The following is a 26,922-nucleotide window of genomic DNA, read 5'->3' as shown; positions in this document are numbered from 1 at the left end:
CTTGATCTGTTTTCCATTCGACTTTAGAAACCAAACTCCTCAAAATTAGTTGAAGGATTTCTGTGCACAGACATGGATTACAAAGAACTATGTATATATACTTCATTATTTTTGTTAGTTGGACAAATTCTGTTGTCTTTGTGTATTTTCATTGAGCCTTGTGCCAGGCAAACTCCAGCTCCACTAGTAAAAGTTTAGTCAGAGTCAGGACAAAGGAAAAAATTATTTGAGTGTTTAGGGGAGTTTTTTTTCTTTTGTGTTTTGCCAGAAAGTAAAGCATGAAATACATGCTAGGTATTTTAAAAAATAGTGGTCTGCATCTTTAAAAGTGCATTTGAACTTCTCTCTTTGTTCATATGTACATTGTAACGATTATTTCTGTATTATGTGCTGCTGAGCATTTAAAATATAGATAGAATGATCATGATGACACTTAAACTACGCATTTGTATTCCTTTGCTCTACCAAAATGAAAAGTCTTGAATTTTTAAGAATGTAAAAATGCTTCTATTTAAGAATATGGTGCTTCTTTTTTAACTTTGACAATAGAATTGTAATCAGCCATATTTTTAGTTACTTTAGCTCCAGATTGAAAATCACATTGTTCTTTATTTACTGTAAAATGTGCTTCGTGGGATAACAATTGTGCATTTGTTCTGTATTTTTTAAATAAAGCTGAGTATCACTTGTATGCATTTCATACAACAGCTCTAACTTTAACCACCTTTATGGTTCCAGTAAACACTAAAATAATATAGGCACTTAATAATTGTTAGTGTATCAGCTATCTCATGTCACAACATTATGCAAATCATAACTCATTTAAAATAAGTAACACAATAACTTGTATTTTATAGAGGGGGAAAAACCCTCATGTTTTATGTTTAAGTCATAGACTCATAGAATCATAGAATCAACCAGGTTGGAAGAGACCTCCAAGATCATCCAGTCCAACCTATCACCCTGCCCTATCCAATCAACTAGACCATGGCACTAAGTGCCTCATCCAGTCTTTTCTTGAAGACCCCCAGGGACGGTGCCTCCACCACCTCCCTGGAGGTCTTTTATTTTTCCAGTGGCTTGCTGACGGAGATAGCAGCAGTGTTTGATTCATGCCTCCTTCCAACCAGCCAAGAAGTCAAATAGCGAATAACACCCTTTGATTTGGGCATTTTGTCCTCCAGTGCCAAACTGGAGATAATATTAGGTTTGAGTTCAAGGCAGAGTGAGTAGCTCTTGGCATTCATGGTGCTTAACTTTCGAAGCACCAAGCCTTCTCCTGGCAGCATAGAACCTCAGACCTGGATGGGTTAACTCACTGTTGTTTCCCTTTTTCATTTTTGAAATGAAAACAAAAAACCAAACAAAAATAGAACTCGGAATGCTGCTGTGGGTATACTGAGAGAGTAAAAGCATGAGTCTGAGCAATGAATAACAATAGCCTTGAGTCTGAGAACCACACTCCTACAGCAGGCTTGTCATCTGGCACTGTTTTTAATGACATCTGGGTAGCCACCTTCTTCAAATTTAAGCAGAGCTTGAAATGAAATGAAATTCCAGATTTAAGCACTGCTGTAACTTGTGGGTTTTTTTCCTGAGCTATGCTGCACCTCTTTTATAGAATTCCTTAAGTTTTCAAATTATAAATAACCACCTCATCGTACTACAGGTTCACTAAGAGTGACCTTGAAAATCTTGGTCCAAGGGACATGATAATTCTTCAAGTATTGCATTTAAAGCATTGACCTGAAAAGATGCATTTAAACAATCCATTCATTCACGTGGAGAACTGGGATCATTACATGTAAGTTTACATTAGTTCTCTGATGACTCTAAGTGAAAATGTAACTAGGTTTTTAAATTTAAAACTAGGAAACTAAGAATCAATAAAATCATTTAATTGCATTGATTCCTATAGGAAAAAGGCAGGTCATTACATCAAAGCCCTAGGAAGTTCTAGGCAGGACTGTAATAGGGCTGTGGAATGAAAAAGAGACCGTCAAGTTTCATCATCTTGCTCCACACCTGTGATCCATTGGCTGCTAATTAGCCCAGCATATCTAGTTCTGGGCAGCCTGATCCAGTCAGAGGCGTCTCTGCTGGCTTCAGCGGGGTTGGGCGAGACGACCACTGAGGGTCCCTTTCAACCCAAAGTAATCTGTGAGGCGGTGGTGGAGAGACCTCGTCACCGACCTCAAGTGTCCGGTGAGAAGCCGCAGAGGAGATGAAGCTGCGCAAGGGTGAGTTCAGGCTAGCCACAAGGAGCTGAAGTTTTCCGTGAGTGAGCGGTGAAGGGCCGCAGCAGGTGCCCTGACCAGCAGCGGCGCCCTGCGGAGATCCCCGGCCGGGCCCTGCCACGGGGCGTCCCGGTTTTGCTCTTGCTCGAGGAGGCAGCGCAGGTGGCTGCGGGAGCTGCCCCGGGCCTGCAGAGCCGCAACGCGCCTTCTGCTGTCGGGGAGCCTCGGGCAGGGAGCCCCGGTGCCTGACCGGCTCCTCCCCGCGCCGCGGCCCACTGAGGCGCTACGGGGCCGCCCTCCGCTGCCGGCGCTGCCTCAGTCCATCGCTCTGGCCGCTCCCGCCATGCGGCTCTGCTTGCTGCTCAGCCTGATGCTGCTGCAGGAAACGCTGCTACACGGTGAGCTGCGATCCCCGCCACCCTCCGCTCCGCCGGGTTCCCCTACTTCGGTAGTCGACTCGGGTTTTCCTTATTAGCGGGCCGCCTCTCTCGCCGTCCTCGGCGCAGCTGCCCTTGCCCCAAGCAGACGGGTAACGGTTGCTTGCCGCCGACACCCTCCTCCGCCACGACAGCCCCCGGGGCAGCGCCGGGGGCCATCTCAAGGGCGGTGGCCGAGCTCCCGTCCTGCTTGGCAGAGGCGGTGGTCTCTTGGTCTGCGGCCAGCAGCCCGCCCAGATGTTCTGCAAGAGACCACAAACGTAGTTCAGTCGTGCTGAGGTTTTGGGAGACGTGTGTGCAGCCGGCTCGCTCTTTCGAATAGACTTTTGAGTCTGCGCTTGAATGTCTGTGCTGGTGCTGCAAGAGGGTCGGTGCTGGACGTGATGCTCCGGTTTAAAAAAACATAACGAGAAAAGGTTTTTGCACTGTTGTTCGTTTGTAGAGAGAACCGAACTTATAACTCAGTTTCAGCTTGCGATGAAGTCTTGGTGGGGTAAGTTTTTGGGAACCAATCTTTGACTTGCATAGACTTAAACTAGGCAAAAGGCAAGCTGCCGCCTTCTTGCAAAATGAGAATAAAGTTACTGAAACTAATTCAGGAGAAACAAACCAAAAATGTATTTGTTTTTCACCATGGAAGATCTTGGGGAGCAAGACCTGTGTAGCCCATGCAAGGGTTTGCAGAGCTATTGGAGACAGACTCCAAGATGCAAGGTGAAGGACGAAGGGGCAGATGCCACTAATGGCCCAGGAGGTCATAAGTTAAAAATCAACCAAAGACTAAAACACCATTTCACTCAGAGGTGTTAAGCGCTGAATGAAGTTGTTAGGGGAGGCTGTAGAGGCCTCAGCTTTTGCAGTAGTTGGAGCTCAACCGGACAAAGCTCTGAGCGACTGAATGGTGCTGGGAGGGCACTTCCAGATGTCCTTTCCAGCCTAGTTTTTCTTATGACTACGTGTAAAGGAATTGCACATTGGACCAATGGGAGAGGGTTTCTGCTGAAAGGTTTGAGCTGTGAGTGTGCCGTAATGCATCAAGAAAAATGTTTCCTTATTGAAAATAGACGATCAAAAAACACAAAATAAGTTGTAGCTTGGGCAAAAGATTTCCCAGGCCTGTGTTTTTCTTACTTTGCCTAGTTTATAGTGACAAGGTGCTTTATGCTGTGTCATCCAGAAGCTTAGTTACAGGAGAAGGTATCCTGGCATGTTTAATGACTATTCTTTGTCTCAAGCTAGAAGTCTTAAGTAAGTCTTAATGCTGACGTGTTTTCAAACTAGCCTTCCTAATTTAGCTTATGAACATGAAATAAGTGTCTCCAGGTGTTCTGTGTGAATATTGATATGTTGCCCTTGGGGAGGTCTTGCTGCTCTCAACGACTACCTGAGAGGAAGCTGTAATGAGGCTGGTGTTGGTCTCTTCTCACAAGGAACAAGAGATAAGATGAGAGAAAATGGGCATAAGTTGTGCCAGGGGAGGCAAATACAGAATTGTCCACATGGACTTGTCACATTAGTTGTAAGCATTAAGGCTTTTGCCTTTCATCATAATCCTGGTGATTTAAAAACTAGTCTTTGTGATAATCTCAGGTACGTTTGCTTGTTTTTGGTTGGTGGTTTGTGTTTTTTGGTTTATATGTTCTGTTGGTTTTTGTTTGTTTTTTTTCCCCAAGGAAGACTTAGTATTAATGAGAGTTGAAAGGGCTCTGATATTTCCGTGGGGCCTGCCTCATGGAGTGGGCACATCTTGTGGATTGTGAATGCGATTTGTCTGGCATTCTTTAGTTACACCCTGTGCAGCATAACCAGTGGTGCATGTGGTTATAAGTGATGTTTCAAGTCAAAACTGTGTGCTTTTTTAGTACTATGTGATTAACAGTCATTTTGGGGTTGTTGTGTGTTTAACATCTGTAAGAACAAGGGACAGGCAAACAGGATGAGGCAAATACTGTAAACCAGGAGCAAAGGCTCTGTGTGGTGTATTTCTGTTGTAGTATTCTGCTTCAGCATGGTGAGTTAGTAGGGACCCTGAATGTACTATCGTAGATGAAACGAGCAGATGACTCTTAGGACTGATATTAGGAGCTGATCAGAGGTAGAAAGAAGGAGTTTTCTTAGTATTTTTCTACAAAGTCTCGACATTTTTTATTAAAAAATAAGGAAATTCTTGCTGGGTTAAAACAAGGAGAGGTCTGCAAAAAAAATCTGGTGAGAGGTTGAAGTATCCCAAGCATGGCATATTCATGTGAATGGACTCGTTGAGTTTGTGCCTGTCTATGGTTTGAGTAAGGAAAGTAGGGGAATCTGTCTAGTGTGTTCTGTGTTCCTGGAGTGATTTGCTTGTGTGCTCTCTTTATCTGAGATTATGGACAGCTGTATCAGCTAATTTAGCTATTGAATATACAGATACATGTTTCAGCAATGAGAGAAAGCAGGATTGTGAGGTGCAGAAGGTGCTGATCAGAACAGATTTGGAGGGAGTGCTGGGTAGGTGCATGTTCGCAGCTTGCTTGGACCCTCTTTTCTTGGGTAGTGCAGCAGGGAGGCAAAACTATACTTTCTCTGTAGGTAGATAAAAGCTCTTACGGTGGTATTTTCTGAAGGGCCCCTGCTGTTACCTGTTGCAAGGTCAGACAGACAAGAGTCCCACTGTGTACCTAGGAGTGTGGTACGGCAGCAAAGTGTTCAGATTCACTGGGAACTACATAAACCTGGAACAGACAGAGCTTGTGTGGACAGGAAAAACATCTAGAGAAAATCAAAACCAGGCTTCTGGCACTTAAAGTTGAAAAACTTTTATAGAGGAGTTTTAAAGAATTTCTTAAAGGCAGAGTGTCAAGTGTGGGAGAGAGACAGTTTGGGTGATGGTAAGGTTCTAAGGTCTTTGAACAAGTGTCAAGGTTGAGGTGAGCAAAACATAGTGGAAATAGCAAAGAACAGTCTGAACAAGTAGTCCTGTTTCACTAAGACTCTAGGGGGAGAGGGGGGAAAAAAGGGTGGCTGGACTAAAACTTGTGCACTTCCAGAGACAAATGTGGGAAGTACAACAGGGAGCTGGAGCAGCTGTTTTGGAATGCGAGTGCTTGACTAAAAGGCTTATCAGGCCTGTCAGAGGGACCTTCTAATGCAAGGGCACAAGTTATACAGGAGAGATGGAGCAGCAAAACCCAAGGGAGAAGTGGCAGTGCGTGTCGAAGAAAGCTTTGGTGTTAAATGGGATTCCTGATGGGTTTTGTCACTAAAAGTCATCTGAGCTGAAATACTCGCCCTGTGGAGAGCAAGCAGCCTGGCTGCTGGCCACTCAGTATGATGGAGAGAATGACTGAAGAGGGATGAAGGAAAACTGGAGGAGTAGCAAGGGCTGGATAGAAACGCAAGAGTTACTTCCCCTTGTGTAGGTTGGAGCACACATGCCGAGGTGTGTGACACTGAGTGCAGTTGTTTAGATGCCAGAAATGATGACTCCTTGCAGCCACTGCTTGGAGAACCCGAGAGAAAAGCAGCACTTCCTCACTCCACCCAGTGTACTGCACTGGTAATTGCATTCAGATGTCGTTTTAGAACAGCCAAACTGTAGTTCTGATTTTCTTGCAGCAACAATGAAAGCCAAAGAAACAACTGATTTGTTTAATTTCATGTCCTGGTTTAGGGCCACAAGCCACCTGGGAGCTGGAGGGCAGAAAGGACACTCCTGTTGCAGAGTAGGAATGAAGATACTGCTCACTGATTGGAAGTTTAAAGGGAGATTCTGTTTACAGGCGCCTATATGCGGAAGGCAATCAAGTAGAATGGATACATCCACAAGCTAGGCCAAGTCTATCAGGCTAAAACCTTCTAGAATCCTCCACCCTGAGGAGGCCAGAGAGTAGGCCAGAAGTGCGGTCCCCAGCTTAGGCCTGCAAGGCCTCACCAGGCCGCATGACGCAGCTCCAGATTCCCTGCCAGCGAGAAGCCATCTCCCACACAAACCACAGGATCAGCAGGGATGCGCTCTGCCCAGGGAGAGAAGAGAAAGCAGGAAAGGCAGGGAGGAGAAGCAAGCAACATCAGCCAGCCACTGCCTTATAAGCCAGAAAGCAGAATAGAGTAACAATATTGCAGTGTCCTGGAATGACCAGGTCCATCTCCTGGGATGGGACTTTGTCACTGTGGTTTTCTTAGGGGAACCTACCCCTCCCCCCCCAGACTACCACATTTCAGAAGAGGTAGTTGCATAACATGAGGAGGCCAGTTAACTCGCATGTGGGTTAGATATGTGAACTGGAATAGGGCAGACAAAGTGTTTGAGAAACAGCCTGCAAAATGGATAAAATCAGCCATAACATAAGTCAGTTTCTTCTGATGTGCAGGAGTGGGATAGGGAGATAGGACAGCAACCTTTGTAAGGCTGGTAGGAACAGAGGATAAGGCAGAACACCTGTGGAAAGTAGAACTTAGATTATAAAATCAATTACTTGTGTGCACCTGTGTTTACTGTGAAGGTGCTTAGGGAGGCTTTAAGGGAAAATTTTGACCGAATAAGCACATCAGAATCTTTGAATGCAGTGTACTACTGAGTACTCTAATATGGCAAAAGAATTTGCTTTAGAGACAATCAACAACATGTCAGTGCTTGTCCACGTTAAGAATCAAAGTCATTTTCTCATGGTCAGGTTGAATTCCCTGGTTTTAAAATTTGTGTTCACGAGGCTCTGTGCCATTTAAAATAGACATGGTGTGCATTGACCTGGACTTTGAGAAGTGGAAGGCAGTGCAAGGTGCCCAGCTGCAATAGGAGGAATGCCACAAGAGGCATCAGTGGCAGAAGTCTGGAAGTGCTGCAGCCGGTGCCAGTTTTAATTCATGCTAACTCAGTATACATCAGGGCTATTTTTAATTCCAGAGAGAGCTTGTTGATTGACTTGTACAATCAAATAGCCAAGCATTTTCAAGTGGAAAGGCACGTTCAATGTGAATTAGCTGTCTAATGGAATTTTTGATGTCTGGGGGGCAGCAGTTTTAGGCTCATCTCGCAAAAGGTCTGTGCTTCCGGCTGCCAGTTAAAGTGGGAGTAGCATGATTTTTGGAGACGGCTCACTTTGCCCTTTCCTTGCCCTTTTAAAGGCACCTGGCCATCCCTGTTGTCTGTCTCAGGTAATGAAGTCTCAACCATTTGCCTCTAAGGCTGCATTTTCATCTGGAGTGTCAAAATAAATGGCTGTTACAGAGAAGTGATGAATTGAATGCTGTCTTCAAGTGACTTAGTGCCATTTCTATTTTCACAGTACTTGCTGTAAAAGAAGAAAACTACATCAATAACTGTATTTAATAAATCAGCATGGAGGTCCATACTTGCCAGTTTCTTCATGTGTCTCTCAGGGTAACATGGTGCGTTAAAAAGGCCATGCAGAGCTGAGGAACGTGACATAACCTGGGAAGAGGGAGAGCTCATGTAGCATTGCATACTAAATGGCAATGACCTGAGGTAGAAATGACAGAAGTAACTGGAGACAGAAATGGCTGTATTTCTTTCCTTTTCCCTTTGTAATGTTCTCATACCTTACATATTTGTCTGTTCATGTGAGCTCTAAGTACAGATTTTCCACATGCCTGTTGAAAGCTTTCTTTTCCTTTTTTGCCAGGAAAATGGGGCATACCCAGTGACTTCTATGAAAATTAACTCTTACTGATTCTTATGCATCCTTTTTAGGAAGAACTAAACTCCCTTGTGATAATAAGGAAGATTTTAATTAATTTATTTTTTTTAAAGACTATATAATTTTTTTCTAATCAGTAACATTGCCTTCTTCTCTTTGGTTTACTAGTTACTGGACAGCCTGCAAAGAGTAAGCGTCCAAAAGAACCTGGGGAAAACAAAATTAAGCCTGTTAATAAAAAAGTAAAACCCAAACACCCCAGAATGAAGGAAAGAGAATCTGTTGACTCCTCTTTGAAGTCCCAGTCCATACTGACACAGGTGATGGATAAAGGTCGTTTACAGAAACTAGCTGCCACTTTAAGTGTGTCTGCAGGAGAAAACTTAGAACTGCGATGTAAGGGGAATAATGTCACTTGGAACTACCCTTCCTACTTAGACACCTTTAAAGACTCCAGACTCAGGTAAGCTATTTTTAAATTTTTGGGAGTAAAAAAACCCAACATATAGTTGCTAGAGCAGATGACTCTCCCTTTCTCTGGCCCACCAGGTAAGTGTCCTGACGGTCTGAACACCCTCTCCAAAACCACAGGCATTTGTTTCCTTCCTAGTTTTTGAGGAGAGTACAAATAGCTAAATGTAGATTAATCATAGCAGAGACTTATAAGGATTTTAAGGATGTCTTCCAAAGGCATCTTTTTTTCCCATGAGTGGTGTTTGTTTTCACAGGCTGAATATGGAGATTTATGTGTCCATGAAAGACAAGTAGTGAGGAGAGACTGATAGCACTGTGAAAGATGCCCTAAGGCAGAGCCATAAGGAGCTTTTCCTGGATTATTAGGAGCAAAGATATCGGCTCCTATTGTCCTTTTGGTCCTAAATTAAGTACAAGTATGTATGCTCTCTGTAAATAACTGAGGTTGACCATCTAAGCTATTCTCTTGACACTGTCCCACAACCTCCTTTTGGCTGCCTATGGCTTGTGTTGATGCGTGCTTTTCTGGGTTTAAACATTCCTGGATGGCCAGACCCAAAAAGTGGTAGTGAATGGAATTAAACCCAGTTGGTGGCTGGTCACAAGTGGGCTTCCCCAGGTCTCAGTACTGAGACCAGTTCTCTGTAATAACATTTATCAGTGATCTGAATGGGGAGATCAAGTGCACCTTTGGTAAGTGTGCAGATGATACTAAATAGGGTGGGAGTGTTGATGTGCTTGAAGATAGGAAGGCACCTGGATCAGTGGGTTGAGGTCAGTCGCAAGAGATTCATCAGAGCTAAGTGCCAGGTTCTTCATTTGTGTCACAGCAACCCCATGCAATGCTGCAGTCTTCTTAAGGGAGAGTGGCTGAAAAACTGCCTTGCAGGAAAGGATCTGATCGTGAGCCAGCAGTGTGCTCCAGTGACCAAGAGGGCCACCAGCGTCATGGCTTGTATCAGAAATAGTGTGGCCAGCAGGACTGCAGAAGTGATTGTTTGTTTGTATTTGGCACTGGCAAGGCCTCACCTCAAATACTGTATTCAGGTTTGGACCCCTCACTGCCAGAGGGACATTGAAGTAGTGGAATGTGGCCAAAGAAGGGCAACAAAACTGAGAGGGTCTAGAGAAAAAGTTCTTCAAGAAGAAGTTGAGGGAATTATGATGCTTAAGTTTGGAGAAATGGAAGCTGAGGGGAGACCTTATGGCGCTCTGCATCTACCTGAAAGGAGCTCCTATCAAGGTGGGTGTTGGTTTGTTCACCCAGGTAGCCACAAAATGAGAGGAAATAGCCTCAAGTTGCCCCTGGGCAGGTATAGATTGCACGTTAGAAACAAGTTTTTCACTGAAAGGATTGTCAAGTGCTGGAACAGGATACCCAGAGGGGTGGTGTAGTCACCATCCCTGGATGTATTTGAAAGATGTGTAGATATTCTGCTTTTGGACATGGCTTTGAAGCAGAGTTGGTACTGTTAGGTTAATGGTTGGACTTAATGATCTTGAAGGTCTTTTCCAGCCTACACAGTTCTATGATTTTAGGATGATATCTTAAAATCGCTCTCAGTTAGTTATTTTTTCAGATACAATGTTCTGCTTTCCACTTCTGTTTTCAAAGAGGAGTGTTGAAGATTGGCAGTTACAGACTATGATATCTAGCATATCCTTCTGAAATCATAAGCCAATTCTCTGAGTGCTTCCCTTGAAGGATGAGGAGTTCAAGAACTGCCCTGGCTGAATAAGCTTCCATAGCTAGTGTAAGATTTATAATAGTGGTATCTCTCAAAAGACCTTGTTGCTGATTGAAACAACCACTGCTTTTACTTTTCAAGAAGCAGTTTGAGCTGGATTAGGGCAGTAGGTGGCGTTTATGAGCTGCAGTACAGCCCTGTTCTGCTAGCAGGCCAATGCTGCAAACTAACGTAGTAAGTTCACAGGGTGTTTTGGGTGGCAAGATCATCTATTTGCCACGGGCAGGGACACCTTCTGCTAAATCAAGTTGCTCAAAGCCCTGTTCAACCTGTCCTTGAACACTTCCAGGGAGGGGGCATCTGCAGCTTCTCTGAGCAACCTGTTCTACTTTTTCATCACTCCCACAGTAAAGAATATCTTCCTTGTATCTAATTTAAATATAACCTGTTTCAGTTTAGAACATTACCCCTTACTGGCATGACTGGGTCCTGTAGAGCTCCAAGTTGTGTTATTTCAGTATTAGCATCTGGTATTGAAGAAGGCAAGGCAAGGATTCTGTTTTTTTAAGGGGAATCTGAATGCTTCATAATTATTTGTTTCACCATACAGTCTTCTCTTGCAAAATTATGTATTTTATAGTGATATACATGGGGCAAAACAGAAAAAAATGATGGTAGATTTGGGGCATGGGGGAAAACTAATTTTCCTAATCGTGTTTTGTGGCATTTTGTAGTACTGAAATAGTTTGGGAGTCTGTTCAGTCAGCAATTTAGTCTTCCCACTCAAGTTCACAGTATTTAAATATTTTAACCATGTAAGAAAAGATGATAATGTCACACAAAATAAATACCATAAGATATTTTGACTGGGTAGATAAAACTTGCCAAAGTATTCCTTTTGTTTTGTGTTAGGCTTATATTTAAGGGTCTATATTGAAATATCTTTAGAGAAATTATTATTTTAAAATAAGTTATTGAAGCAGTAAGAGTGAGTTAGACTGAATCAGCAGTTTTTATTGTAAGCAGAAGGCCAATGGGATGAGATTTAACAAGGCCAAGTGCAGGGTTCTGCACTTCGGCCACAATAACCCCAAGCAGTGCTACAGGCTGGGGACTGAGTGGCTGGAGAGCAGCCAGGAGGAAAGGGACCTGGGGGTACTGATAGATAGTAAGCTGAAGATGAGCCAGCAGTGTGCCCAGGTGGCCAAGAGAGCCAATGGCATCCTGGCCTGCATCAGGAACAGTGTGGCCAGTAGGACAAGGGAGGTTATTCTTCCCCTGTACTCAGCACTGGTCAGGCCACACCTTGAGTACTGTGTCCAGTTCTGGGCCCCTCAATTCAAGAAAGATGTTGAGGTGCTGGAACATGTCCAGAGAAGGGCAACGAAGCTGGTGAGGGGCCTGGAACACAAATCCTATGAGGAGAGGTTGAGGGAACTGGGCCTGTTTAGCCTGGAGAAGAGGAGGCTCAGGGGTGATCTTATTACTGTCTACAACTACCTGAAGGGGCATTGTAGCCAGGTGGGGGTTGGCCTCTTCTCCCAGGTAACCAGCAATAAAACAAGGGGACACAGTCTCAAGTTGTGCCAGGGTGGGTATAGGCTGGATGTTAGGAAGAAGTTCTACACAGAGAGTGATTTCCCATTGGAATGGGCTGCCCAGGGAGGTGGTGGAGGCACCGTCCCTGGGGGTCTTCAAGAAAAGACTGGATGAGGCACTCGGTGCCATGGTCTAGTTGACTGGCTAGGGCTGGGTGATAGGTTGGACTCGATGATCTTGGAGGTCTCTTCCAACCTGGTTGATTCTATGATTCTATGAAATTGAAATATAGGTTGGTAGCACTTTTGAGAGTCACAGGATAGTGGTAATTTTTGGAGGCATTGACCACAGAATCTTGAGCATCACATTTTTAGTATGACTTCATTAGTGATCTCAAGGTCTTTGCTTTAGTGCTAACAGAGGCATATGAGCAGTCTGCTTTAGAGAATGTGAAATACAAAATTTATGTTCTATGGTTTTAGAAAGCTTTGATTTTTAACTGGAAATGTAATGTGAAGTGTTAAGTAAGAAATAAGTGAAGTGGCAGCACAAAAGGTTAACAACGTTATTATCTTTCAAGAGGAGCTTTGTTCTTCCTTAGTGCATACAAAAAAGACTGTGCACCAAACACCAACTACAACAAGTAAATTAATAAAATAACACAAATTTTTTTGAGAACAACAGGCTGAACGTAGGACAAAAGAGATAAAACCAGAAAAAATATTAGAAAATAATTTAAACCCATTTAAAAAAATCATCTGAACAGATGTCCAGTATCTTCTAACATTTTTTGAATGCATAAAGACCAAATATGAAGTAATCCTTTTATTACCAGTTAGTGAGGTGTGGAGTGAAACCCAAGCTAATTAACTGGGCAGGGTGGTTTTTGCCCTGGGGCTTCTGTGCTAGTCTTGGTGGAGTTGGGTCACTGGTAGAGAAAGTTGAAGGGAAGTGGTTAGTAATCTGAGGAGGTAATGGATAGTGAAGAAGTGGGTTGCCAGGCCTGGAGGATAGATGAGGAGGAGGGGCAGCAACAGTGAGGTCCATACAATTGCTGGGGACTAATGACCACCATTCTTTTCTTTATGTCTCTACAGTGACAGATGCTCAGACATCCAATTCGTATTTTTTTTTTCTTCAAGTAATAGGAGGGATGTACAAATGCAACTGGTCTAGTGGGAGTTTTAACAATAAACAAGGTGGTTTACACCTCCTGTGAACTACTGACATCCTCTAACTCCAGTTGCTACAAGCAACTTCAAGCACCCTGGCATCTAGCAGAATTGCAGTTACAGGAGGAAGAACAGACTTTTAAAGTTCAGGATGATAAGGTTGGAGGGTTTGTCAGCACCAGAGGTCCAGGGCAGGAGCTGATGCTGAAGACATTCAGATGTTCCTTTCTGTGGTTGGGGAAGAAGAAGATGTTTTTGCTTACAGCTAGTTAAATTTACTATCCACCTGATACATTTCCTATGGGCTGTGGCTGCAGAAATAAGTAGGGATAAAAGCCTTTAGGTTTGGTTTGTTTTTTTTTGTCTCTATGGCATGGCTATCACAGTTTTAACTTGCTGGTGTGGTAAGTAGAATACAACAGCCTGGTGGACGATATGACTTTGAAGATGGAAGGAATTATTTCTCTAGTATTAGAGGCTAAACTCTCTTTTGAGTTGATCTTTGTAGCTCTAGTTTATGACCTGATAAATAACATTTTTGCTTGCTGTACTAGAGTCTTCCATTTTTTAAATAAGTTTGTAGCTGCTACTATGTGCCAAATTTATGTGGGGGAAGGGAAAGATGTTGAGTGAAAAAAAGAGGAAGACTCTTTGTTTCTTGTTGAGTCAGAGGAGAAAGTCTCTTTCAGCTATGCTGACTGAAGTAGATAGCAGCACACACTCACAGATTATTTGCTTAGCTTTAGAGAGTGTAGAATGCAGTGCATTTATGGGGAGAAAGCTCGGTTCATGCAAACTTGACTCCTGAATGAAGGACTCTTGTTTGAGGACTAAGGTATTACCTGTAGTCATCTCTTGCCTTGTGCAACATATTTAACACCGTGCAGATAACGTCTTGTCTAAAAATTGTATGTACTGACTGAAGTGGCCAGAAATCTTGGTGGTCAGAGGTAGCTCTTGCACCTCTGGAATAGAAGAGCTGGAATGTTGTTTTGTAAGATTGCGTGTCATAAATTAATGACTGTGGACTCACCCAGAAACTAGATCTGCAATGTATGAGAAGGATCAAAAACTGAGAGGGATCAAAGGAAAGCAAGGGCAAGCACATTTTTCCTTTCTTGTGCTTTATAGCAAAAATCTGCTCTAGATTAAGCAGTCTAACTTGATGTAGTCTCTGTTCTGCCCAGCTGGGAGCATGGAGCTCTCACATGGCAAAGACCAGCTGCGTTTGTCACAGAAATACACTCACATGAAATACAGTTGCTCCAGTGGAAGTAGCTGGGGCAAAGAGCTGGGCATGCATTAGATTCACATTTGTGTTTTCATGGGGTTTGTAAAGAGGAGCACTCAAAAGTACTGGGGAAACTGTACTACAGAGGGCAAAATTAGATTGCTTTCATGGAATGCAGCCTCCTGCTGGTTTGGTGGGATTTTGGTTGTGCTTGTGTTTATAACTAAATTTCACTTTATTCCATGTCTTCTGAAGTCTGAAAGCTAGGGAATTTTTCCTTATGTTAACAGTAGGAATTTATGGTGTTCCCCTAGAGTTCGTATGTGAGATTAGATCTCTTTTGTCAGTACAAATGCAGCTGCTTGAGGAGTTTGCTAGGTGCTCTTTTGAACAATGCTATCTGTACTTTGTGTGTGTGTGTATATACATGTAGAGAGAGATAGATGTATATACACATAGTAGCTTCTGTGGCAAAGATCTTTTGAACTTCAAATAACTAAAGCTTAATAAGATAAATGTAGGGAATAAGATTTTGGAGTAGTTTCCTAGTTTCTTTACAATAGCCTTGAAATATCTGTATACACAGAGCACATTGAAGTTTCGTCTTTCGAGTCAGATTTCCCAGCACCTAAAATTCTAATGAAAGGAAAGTTATCCTAGATCTATTGATTTGCTGCAGGATTTGCCATTTATAATTTACTTTGTATGGCTTGTTTTGTCAGCTTAATATGGTCTTAACACAAGTCTCAGCAATGCTCCTCTGAATTGCCAGGTTTTGCTAGTGCATGTTTGTGGATGACTACCTCACTAGGCTGTTTCCATTGATTACTGGATAGCTTGTTCTCAGTAAAGCAGAACATGCTGTCCAACACTTAATTAACTCTGACCTTATTTTTCTCTCTGTTGGGATTTTGAGCTGTATAATTCAGTGTCTGCATTAACCGTTGTAGGCAAAAGGTGTTCTGGCATAATATTGTCTCTGTAATGTTGGCTTTTAGTACTAGATACTTGCAGAACTTTTTATGGTGATGTAATCATGTAGCCTATGCAGTGATCTGTGAAACTAAATAGTAATAATGATAATAATACGGACTGGGACATGTTTTGGCTTTCTCTCTTCTGTTGGGTGTGATACACAACAGAATCTTTGGCGTTGTGATGGTTTGGGTGTTACCTGCCCTCCCCACACACACACTTTGGAAAATCACTCAGACTAGACTCAGCAGCTCTGGAAATTGAATGAAGCTTTATATTTACAGCTTAGCACAATATACAAGCAGATATTTACAATAGATACAAAAATATACAAGTTAAAAGGTAATACAGAAACACAACACCCCTCCCAGAAACCAGAGCCCCCAGGAGGGGCTCACAACCACCCTTTCACCTTCCACCCCCTACCTTACCCTAGATCTTGCCTTATGTTTAAGATAGTATGGAGAGTTGGCCAGGGGGGTTAGGAAGCAGATGGATTAGTCACACATATGGCAGGTTAGGTTAGAGAGAGAAGTTGAGCCCCAGAGAGACAGCAACTCTCTTATCTATATTTACGTTCTTCTTATACATCTTAGCAAGCCTGTGCATGAAATAGACATCACCATTGTATCCTTTTCACAGCCTATAATCTAATTATTCTCACCAGAGCATTCTATGCTAGGCTCAAACTAGCACAGGCATGAATAAGAATCTCTCAAAGCTTATCCAAAATCTGAAGATAATTTATAATTTAAGGTTGTGTGTGTGTGTGTATAAAAAATGAAAATCCTAGATGGTTCCAAAAAGCAGAATCAGACAAGGTCATGTAGGACAAGCACATCAGCAGGAAGCATGATTTTCTCATTTCCTTAGGCAAGCCTCAAAACTGCCCTGTGGTGGATGAGTGAGTTAATGGTGTCTGAGGGCTTTAATGGAAAAAAAATTCTCAGTCCTGCTTGGGTTGTGTATTTTGTGTTGGTTTAATTTCTGAGTTACGTGCGTTGGCTGGAGGCTGAATGTTCGGTTACATTGAACCACTGCTTGTGTTTGCTGGTAGTAGTGCAGACTGCTAGCAGAATACCTGAGGACACAGAAATTTGGGGAAGTGTCTATAGTTGGAGGAGTGGCCTGTATTAAACAGTTAAATCTGCCAGTGATGGAATTGTAAGCAAACCAGAGCATTTGCATCAGAGTAACAGGGCACTCTAGAGGATATTTTTTCAAAGCATGCTAACTCCACAAATAAATGATCCAGTCGGGCATCCACTTTGCAGAATAACTGCCACACTCAGACGAAACAGGAGGATAATAAATACTTGGAGAGCCTGGAGGTGAATATGGGAGCAGTTTGGACTTCAAGCTGTGTATTTGTCCAGACCTTGTTTGTAACAATGAAGTTTGCTGTCAAATGCTTAAAACAGGGATCTCTCCTAATTTGGTTAGAACAGAAATGACCTTGTGGGAAACCTTTTATGTTCTGAACGTGCTACCATATAAACGGAGGTCAGAGCAGTAGTGAAGTGCATCACTGCTGCTACATGACTGTCCTGACAGTGTCCTGAGAACTGGTATTGTTGGACTCTTGCTTTTGCAATCCATCAAAAGGCAACACAGCAGACTGCTAACTATAACACCATCTGTCTGCAAAAAAGAGCCAGGAAAGCAAACCTTAAAATAAAAAAAGAACAAGATGAGATTGTAACTGCTGAATTTCATAGGACTTTGGTACTTCAGAAACATTGCCACCATTCATAGAAATGTCTACAAACTTGGAAACATTTCCACATTTACAAATGTCAGTCCACTGAGAGATGTATTAGGAAAATTCAGGAGAGAAAAAGCAAATCAAGTCCAAAATAGTCACACAGGCTGAATTTTGTGTAGTTAAGTGACACCACTATTACACCTCCAGCAGTTCTCAGTGTCATGGTCTGAAATAGCTGAGGGTTGGTGAAGAAACTAGGCAGCGGATGCCAGTGAGGTGGCTTAAGGCAGAGGAATGGGCAAAATGTCTTAGTTGCAGAACAAATCCAGGGTGAGATAGCAGGTCTTTATGATGATTTTTGCAAATGGAAACTTAGACTGTTATGTGGAGTATGTGAAAGAGTTCACACTGAAAGTAGGAATAAATCATCAAACAAACACTTGTTCAATTACTTACTACTCCTGAATTGCCTCTGTGTATGCTATTGAAACAGTGCCAGAGTCAATGGTATCAAAAAAGGACTGAGATCCATGCAGATTGAACTGGCATGGAAGTACAAGGACAAACTGAGACAAAACATAGATGGACTTATTTTCCACAGCAGTCATAGCCCCATTTCAAAATGGAGACTGAAAGGAATCTCAGAATGAACTGTACAAGACAAAAGCTTACAAATCTCTTGTGTGGTTAAAATTGATAAAGCCTACTCATCTAAGTAGGTCTTTGCTGGAGCAAAAGGGGAGGTGGAATTAGAGCTCTGAAAGCAAAAGGTAGGTTGGTTGCAGAGGAGAAACAACAGAAGAAATGAGCTTCCAGAAATGTACAAAGAAATAGACCTGTGCTTGTCTGTGCCTTTTGTTTTTTCTTCTTCCCAGGATAAAGCAACTTGACAAGTACAGTCAGCTGATCTTGGAAAACTCCACTGCAGCAGACACAGGTGAATATAGCTGCTGGCTTCAGCTCTGCAACGCTAAAAAATGCAGGAAAGATGAGACTAAAACAGGTTCCACATACATCTTTTTCACAGGTAATTAACTCACCTGGGAATTACTAATGGAAATGCATTTGCTAGTAGAGACAGGAATAATGCTACATCAGCAATTTCACGGTCAGGAATTTTCTTCCTCAATTTTCATTTTTATTTAGTGGATGTTAAGGAAGACAGTGATGGTGAGTAGAAAAAATCCACTTGCCTAGTGTGATTTGTGAGTCCATTTTCTTTATGGATTTTGCTGAAGTCATAGGTATGACATGGAATATCTCTTCCTAAGAGTCTGTATTACCAGTGCTGGTGTTTTTTTTCCTGTGTGCTGCTTTTCAAAAGAAGGCAACTGATCAGAGTTAGATCCAGATGAGTATTTGGAAACTTAATAAAAAAGGAATTCCTAAGACCTTCTTAGGATTAAAAAAAAAACTATTTACATTGAAGGATACTTTTATTTTCAATTCACTGGTTTTTAATTCAAGCTATGTAAATGTATACTTGCAGGTTCAAGAGAGTGAGGTGTTTTTTTTTTTTCTCTTGTGTGTGCATATATAAAGCAAAAATCTTTGGCTTCGTTTTTAATGTTGATTATAGCTCTTTTGTCATATATACTTTGTCTTCTTTCTGTTAAGTAACATTCTAAGTATTTCACATCTTCTGTGCAGATAGAGAGGAACTTTTTGTACCTACTCCCAGTTATTTTGAGATTGTCTACCTGAACCCAGATAAACCTGCAGTCATCCCATGCCGTGTTACTACTCCTTCAGCAAAAGTTACTCTGCACAGGGAATTTCCAGCAGAAGAAATTGAAACAGATGGAACTGATATTATTTATGATATGAAGAAGGGTTTTGTCTACCAGCATCCTACTTTTGATCATAAAGGTATTGTCTACTGCAAAGCAGAGTCACAGGGAGCACCTCAGATTTCCATCAAGTATCACCTCCTATATGTGGAAGGTAAGGTGCAGCTTGTTTCTTCTGCTGACATTATTTAGCAAACAGTTTTAAGCAAACCCAGTAAAATAAGTAATGTAATCAGAGAGTTTTAAAATCTTGATCAAAAGTAAATGTGGTAAAATTTTGTGGGTTTGATTTCCTGCAGTTTCCCTGTGTTAGAGGGGAAAGTTGTGGGTGTACATCACTTACCTATTGTGTCCAGCAAACTGAGGGGGAAAAAAAATTACTCTAAAGTTTTATTAATGTATTTAACTCCTTGGAAACTTATGTCTTGCCTTCAAACACTTCCTGTCAGTTCCCAAGGGCCCACCTTCAGCCACAATTGAGGCATCATCCAGTAGAGCAGAAGTCAGCGATGGTGTCCATGTGACCTGCACAGTCCTTGGGGAGCCAGATGTAGACGTGAACTTCAGGTGGCAGTACCCAGGGCAAGAGGTAAGAGACTCGTGCCCTGCATGAAATTGTTTGTTCTTTGCCAAAACAATGCTTTGAATGCCACTCAGTGTCTAGATTTGAAGTAAAGTTCCTTTCAGATTCTGGTGCCTGCCTCTTACTAGCTGGGACATGCTGGCACAAGGCGGCAGCACATCCCTTTTGAACTTCAGCTCGTCTTTCCTTGAGAGTCTAGGAGTAGCACAGGAATGAGGCTGGAGAGATCTTCTCATCTTGATAGAAATCAAGCTCAGCAAAGCTTAGTCTTCCCTCAGGAAGAGAGACACTTGGCCTTTGGCAGCATTTACAGAGAAAAGCCTCGGGGGCAAAACCAGTCAGCTTCAGGAAGCTGTTTTAGGACAAGCCACAAAGCCTCACTGAAGCCTCTGCATTTGATATCCCTTCCATCTCCATGGCTCAGGACATGAATCGGCACAGACTCTTTAATTGTTGCCCACATCCAGAAGCACAGAGGTCTGCTTCTCCACAGCCACATCTGAAAGAATCAACTGGAAACATGCAGTGAATCTTAGAATTTTGTTCTTTTTTTTCCTGTTTTCAAAATAGTACCAGTCTGGCATAATTAGATGGCCCTTCTCTTCTTCTGCCCACCAGTTACAGAAGGGACTTGTTTCTTAGCCATCTGCTTCGTCTCTACTGCTCTTTATACTAAGCAGGCTGGGAGCAAGGGAAGGACTGCTGGAAGGTGAAACCCTTTGCCAGAGGAAAGGGATCCTCTTGTGTTCCGTTTGCCAGCCCTGCTGATGCCAAGTAGTCAAAGGACAATGCAGAGCTTGCTAATGAGGTACTTGTATTACCACTGGCAGAGGTAATTGCTTAAGTGAGAATATTCAAATCTAAAGTTCCAGAAGTTTGCTGTAGCACTCTGCTGTCATGGGGGGTGTCTGCCCTTTTAGGGGAAAGGGCGGTGAGAGGGCGCAAAAGAGATTTGAACTGCTAGTGAGTGCACTAGGTGTGTAGAACCAGCTTTTTAACCCTTGCTTAGATGTTAGTTCACCCTTTCTGTTCTACACCCCTTTCCCTCTTTTTTTCTCTTTGTTGTTGCTTGTCCTAAGTTTTCCTGCTGCCACTGTTGGAAGTCAGAGTTCACAGGCAGTTACCATCCTTCCCTGTCTTCCCAGTCCTGGCTTTTAATGAGGTCAGCCTCAACTGCATTTGTTGAGGGGCTTGTTACTGATAGCATGAATTAGTTGAAGGTCTGAGGAGTAGCTAGCTACTGGAAGAATGAGGCAGAATTCCTGTGTCTGGTGTGCATTTAATAGGAAGCAAGCAGAAAAACTTGCAGCTGGTGAAGTAAAAAGGAAGATGCTGGGGGAAACCGAAATGTCTCCAAATCCAAGGAGCTGTAGAGCAATAGTTTGAGTTAAACGCCTGGTGTCTTCCTCCAGTTTAGCTCTCAGCATTACTTCAAGTGAGATGCATCAACAAATGGCAGTGTCTCTGTCCTTAAAGACAAGTCTAACTTTTATAAGGATTTGGCCTTTTGGAAGGAGAAGTGAAGAAATGCCCTTGCTGATCATGTTGGCTTTGTTAGGGATTTTTAGTTTGTTTTTCTGTTCATGGTTTGTTTGGTTTTTTAGCTTTCCTTGATGCTGATACCCTGTTTAGTTGACTAAGAACTGGCTGTGCCACCCCCCAAATTGATGTCTTCTGTAACTAACTGTAATTATTAAGAATGATAAATTGAAGGAATTAAATCCTAAACTCATCCTAGCCTCCTAAAACTTTGTATCTTATTAGTGTCCACCCTTGATGTGCATATCCACTAAAGTAAATAAGCCCAGCTCCAGTAGTCCGTGGAGATAGGGAAGAGTTGTCTTTGGGTTCTGCCCCAGCACAATGAGTAAGTAAATGGCAGACTAGAAGTACTGCATGCTTTTTGGAGGCTTACTGAGGAAGTACTCGCATACTGCAAAGTAGTGGAAGGTAGGGACCAAGGGCTAAGAAACCAGTAGAAACACTGGTCAGATACACCTTTTGTGCAACAAAAAGGACTGACCAAGTTCTAAAATTCACTGCATGGATGCTTCCACTCATAATTCCTCATGCAGGAAGATTAGTGATGATTCTCTGCTGCCCCATCCAGTACCTGGGCTGTCACCTACTACTTGGTGCCGATCAGAAGTAGCATTTTAATCCCTACTTTCTCCCAGGCATATTGCACTGGGGAGACTCTCATCTCATCTGTTGTCACTAACCTTTCTTCCCCGCCCCCCTCATTTACTTGTGGGATTTTTTTTCCCCCCTTGCCACTCCCTGACAGTTGCATTTGTTCATTCACCTCCTGTGAATGTACACTGATCCAGTCCCTCATATGATTCCCTGAAACTAGCTTCAAAGCAGAAGGCAATTAGTTGGAGGAGAAACTGGGCTAACAGGAGCCCAAGTAGGCAAATAACATCTTCCTTACGTGGCTTTTACCTTCACTTTCAGTAAGGTCAGGGAAGTTCCAGCTGCTGTACTTAAAAACTGATTTAGTCTTGAATTACATGTGTTGTAGTACTCGATTGCAGGTAGCATTTGATTCAGATTGGGAGCAGGAGACACAGCACTCTAAGTGCCTTGATGCCTTCTGAAGGGTTAAGATTTTCTAGATGAGATCACCAGTTTATCAAAAAAGTTCTTGTTAACTGTAAATGTCTGCCACTTCCTTGGCATTCCCCGACTGCACTGTCAGTCATCCCTGAGGTTCAAGAAGAGTGGCAGCTGCTTCTTAATGGTCATTTTCAAGTGTGTGATTGCTACTTTTGCTGCTGTTAGCTTGAAACTTGTAGTGTTTGGTCAATAGCTAATCCATCTCTTTTGTGAAACAAGAAGGTATGGTTTCCAAGCAGAAACCTCTTTCTTGCCAATGTTATCCACCTTATTGGTATAACACAAACCAACATTATTAAAGCTGTGGATTAGCATGATGTACTTCAGGAGGAAAGAGAGCGCCTTATCCTGTCCCGGAGCCAGTTTCTCTTATCTCCAGTCCTTTCCAAACTCCTGAGGTGCCAAGGAGTGTGACTTCATAAACAGTACATTAGAGAATTCTCATGGAAGAGTTAGAAGAGCCTGTTACAGCTATGAAAGCAACAGCATCTAAAAAGCATGTTTCTGAGCTTCCTTGTTTGTATTTGAAGTTGCACTTTGGAAAAATGTGTGAGGATTAACTTAGACCATTTGTGAATCGTTAGTGTTGGCTTGTCTGTCATACAGTGCTTCTGAAACAGGAGGATATTAGTTTGCAACACACAGCTGAAAGCTATGCTGTATGTTAATAAAGAAGTAGGTGGAGTCTGGCCAACTAGCTCTTGTTGCCACTGCTGCAGTTACTTTTATTTTGAGGAAATGGTGGAAGCCTGGCAGGTCACACATCTCTCCTGACAGCGCCCCCAAGATACCTCACCTCTTTGATCCAGTACTCAAATGCAGCCTTAATAAGTGACCCACAACTGCAACTGAGTTTATTCATGTATTTCAGGCAGAGTTTTGCTGCCCATTACTGTTGTAAGGAGGACAGTACCTGCCCGTGTGGAAGAGCCATTGTCTTATTCTTCTTTGGCATAACTTCCTGGTTGGGCTAATATTTAATGCAGGAATATTGCTGCAACAGCCAGACACCTTCAGTTTCCTCACTTAAAGGCTGATTTGTGGATATAGGCTGAGCTCTTGCTTCAGGGTTTTATAGGGTACTGTCACTGAATACACTTTGCAGAATCCTGTGGTTTCTTATGTGGGTGGGTTGTTTTGTGTATTTTAAACAGTCTGAGAGGCCTGTGATTATCCAAAACTTCTGGAGACTGATAAACAGAGGAACAAGCCATACCACAAGAATTTCAAAGAGTGTTCTTCTTGTTGAGGATGTTGAAGCTGAAGATGCTGGAAACTACATTTGTATAGCTCAGAACCTACATGGCGAAACAGCAGTGGCTACTAAAGTTGAACTAAATTGATAGGAAAGGCTTCTGGACATAGAATGAACAGTATGGTATGTGACAGTCTAACCCTTTGTTTTCTTGGTTAATGTTTAAAAGAAGTTTTTTTCTTACACTTTATATATATCAGTGCATTCCATATTTAGCATCCTGACAGACCAAAACAGAACTCCCTGAGCCCTGCAGCAGTCAGTAGTGAGTTAAAGTTTAAGCCTGAGCATGCACAGGGCTGCTTATATTTAGGAGTAGGTGCTCTTGGGCTTTCCTTTGATAGGATTGTCAAACTCATAAGGTTACCCTCCCTGTATGGGTGGTAGCTTTTTTGTATATGTGAGAACTGAGAGGATATTAAGTATCTTCCAAAATCCACCACTCTGGTGTATCTTTTCTGGTGCTGTGCAATCTTAGAATACTGTATCTGCTTAAAAGACAAAACCAACGAAAAACGACTTGTTACAGAATTAGCAATAGCAAATGTTTATTTTGCAAGAAAAAATAAATTTCAGAACGTTATGAAAACATAAATGTGTGTGTATGTGCATGGGTGGCAGCGTGTTCAGATGCACGAAGACAAAATTCTCACTTCTGAGAAGGATTAATACTGAGTATTCATCAAGGAGCTAGAGGGTATCTCCAGAGACTTAAGTGGTTGGGGTATGATGATTTTCCTATTGGTGCATTCTTATAACCTTTTAATATGTAGCTTCCTTAGAATTCACTCATCAGTGGATTGGTGATGTTACCTTTAGCAAATTAGGTAGCAAATTTATTTGCTAAAGATAAAACCTGTATTTATAGTATTGTTTACAGAAGCAAAATCTCTAAATGTAACAGAATAATGTTCAGTTATATGGCAGAATCTCTTCTTGGTTTTAGGAGCAAGTTCATCTTGACTGTATTGTTTTACTTGGGAGAAAAGAAAAGGTGGTTTATTTACAGAGAACTGTATCTGGATAAATAAGCCCTGGGTTCAGTTACCAATATCAGAGGAGACTTTCCACAGAACAAGTAAGAGTTTGATAGCAATGCTGATGGACCGTTTGGCCATGTGTTTTTCCTCCTAGGTTCAAGCACAGAATCCATGTAAGCTAGAACTTCCAGTAAGAATGTATTCAGAGGAGGTGTGTGACAGTCTTCATGTAAGCTATTTTATTTACAAGGCATGTGAAAAACAACTTACTCTGAGCATAGCAGGAAGCTGTTCCATATGTGCATACTTCAATGTGTCTCAGCCTGCGTTCAACTAGAATTCCTAAAGCTTGCTTCTGGTGAAGTAAGCGCTTTGATTCACATGTTAATTCAAACTTCTGAGCAGATGGGTATGGTGCTAGTTTGACTAGTGATGTCTAGTAAGTATCACTGTGAAACCAGGAGCTCCTCCATGGTGTCATTAACACTGCTAATGAAAACATGAAACAAGCTTGCTGAAAGTTTTTTCTTCATCATGCAGGAACCTAAACTAACGTGACCCTTCTGATAAGCATCCATGGTAAATACTGAAATGAAATGGCTCCACCTGTCTCCTGAAATAGGCTTCACAGAGAATGCCTGCCAGCTACCTGTCATAGTACTGGCCTCTGGAAACACAGTAGTGACCAAAAAAAGGTAAATACAGCAACCACTGGGACCAACGTTGAAGGTGTAAGAGGCAGTTTCTTGTTAATCTTTCTCCTTGATATTAAAAGGTATCAAGAATGTTACACTGGTACTAGTAATATCTAAGAGAGAGATCTTAGTACCACCTTTTTAAAGTAAGTTTTCTTCCAGGCAAGACTTCTGTCTAATCAGAGTAATTTTAACAATGCCTGAGCTTCTGCATGATGCTGTGCAATGCTAAAATGGAATGAAGACATGTCCACAACCACAGATTTCCTTTTGAACTACAGGAGTTCTGCCAACTCCTTAAATTTCAAAGTGCTTTTGAGCCTTTGATAATTGATTTCCTTTAAAATATCTGGCAAGTGGGAGACAGTGTCACCTGCTCAGACTTGTTCAACAGCATAATGGTTCTGTGTGGCAGCATCACTTCCTCTGTTGCAGTCTGGCAGAAGAGGACAAGGTGATGTAAATCCGTTGCGGCATCATTGTCTGGGTAGTCACCCTCAGGTTTTGTGGTTATGTGTCCCCATCACATGCAGTTCTCGGGACTGAATAACTCCAGTAGCACTGCCTTTAAGGAAGAACTTCTGGTGTGGTTCTGTTTTGGTTTTTCCCCTAGCAAGCACTGTAAACTGTGAGAATTGTTACATATTTTACATCATTCTTATTTTACCCAAAGCTTCCTGGGCAAGCCTGATTCTTTTCATGTTGATGTTGTTACATGTTTTCACATAAATGAACAGTGACACAGGGTAAGAGAATGAAGCCTGGGAAATTAAAGTGACTTGTCCACATCACATGCCTGGAGCTGCCGGTATTGTTATTTCTGTTTCCTCAGTTACTACTTTGCTACAGCAGAGAAGAAACAATGGAAAGAAGGTATTTGATTCTTAAGGGTTCAGTGGTTATTGCAGCTTTCTGATGACCTTTTTAACTCCAGCTCAGTCCTGAATTATTTCCTGGCTGTCAGGCAGCTACAGGTTTAAAGATTAGTGGTTACTTACTGTCTGCAAGGAATTTCCTGCATGAATTGCACAGTACCAGTTTACATACAAGTGGCTTTGGTGCTTGTAATGAGAAACTTAAAGCCTTGGTTAGCATAAGGAAATAATTCACTTACACTGTATTTGCTGTAAAATTTCAACCCATGAAAAGACCTTTAATGTAAAGTATCTAGGGGAGGTAAGCCATGTTCTGACTCATTTGAATGGCAACAAACCACTTGGTACAGATAGAAGTGTCACTGTTAACTTCCTCTGAAGCTGAACTAGCAGTTCCAACTCTAACAGTAAGGTTGAGTGTCTGAAGAAAATCACTCAATTGCTTGAGCAGCAGTAGACCTTTGGCAGATATTTGAGCAGTCTTGTAGCTTTTAGTTGAAGTTTATGCTAAAGAAATTGCCAAGAAAAGTCCCTGAATCAAAGCCTTTGCTAACACATGGCATTTAGTTAAAACTTGAAAAGTTAATATTGCAACAGAACAACACTGCAGCAGTGCTTACAGATGAACAGAATTATGTAATTCTTTTGGACCAACAGGACAGACACCAAACAGGTATTTCTGTAATCTGATTTCTATACATAAGGATTCTTCATTTTCCTTGAAAGCATGTAGGATTTTGCATGGAAGAAGTATGGAGGTGAGGAGGCTCCTGTATTCTGCAGGGAAACTATTGACAAATGAACAGTCATTGTATTATTTACTATACCATACTTACTTTTCTGTGCTGGTAGCCTGGAAAAGCTTGCCCCTCTGTGTTACGTGAAGGGGTTATACTAGATTTGAACTTAACATACCTGTGTGCTCTCCTCGCATGTTTCCAGGTACTAACAACGTAACTAAGATGATAAAGTTCTTACCAGGGGATAGACAACTGTTTTTGTGACATGAGCTATTAGACTGCTAAAGTCAA

General features: G+C 42.1%; 1 protein-coding gene across 9 annotated transcripts; it reads left to right on the top strand.

Moving 5' to 3' along the window:
* The first annotated feature begins 1,997 nt into the window (after positions 1 to 1,997).
* Positions 1,998 to 26,922, top strand: PDGFRL (platelet derived growth factor receptor like). 9 transcript variants are annotated; one of them, XR_010303448.1, is made up of 8 exons: positions 2,416 to 2,635; positions 8,479 to 8,773; positions 17,970 to 18,121; positions 18,745 to 19,038; positions 19,334 to 19,473; positions 23,241 to 23,464; positions 24,476 to 24,532; positions 24,862 to 26,922. XR_010303448.1 is itself a non-coding variant. In XM_064149061.1 (7 exons), the coding sequence occupies exons 1-6, from the start codon at positions 2,581 to 2,583 to the stop codon at positions 23,427 to 23,429; spliced, it is 1,125 nt and encodes a 374-aa protein (XP_064005131.1). In that variant the 5' UTR covers positions 2,416 to 2,580; the 3' UTR covers positions 23,430 to 23,464; positions 24,862 to 26,922. The 9 variants fall into 9 exon arrangements, 7 of the variants coding, with proteins under 7 accessions (XP_064005132.1, XP_064005131.1, XP_064005128.1 ...); XR_010303447.1 differs by having other exon boundaries at positions 24,476 to 24,760; XM_064149061.1 differs by lacking the exon at positions 24,476 to 24,532.

The sequence above is a fragment of the Pogoniulus pusillus genome, chromosome 9 (genome assembly GCF_015220805.1).
Source record: "Pogoniulus pusillus isolate bPogPus1 chromosome 9, bPogPus1.pri, whole genome shotgun sequence".
NCBI lineage: Eukaryota > Metazoa > Chordata > Aves > Piciformes > Lybiidae > Pogoniulus > Pogoniulus pusillus.
The sequence above is the reverse complement of the archived record's forward strand: the minus strand, read 5'-3'. Positions and strand labels throughout refer to the sequence as shown.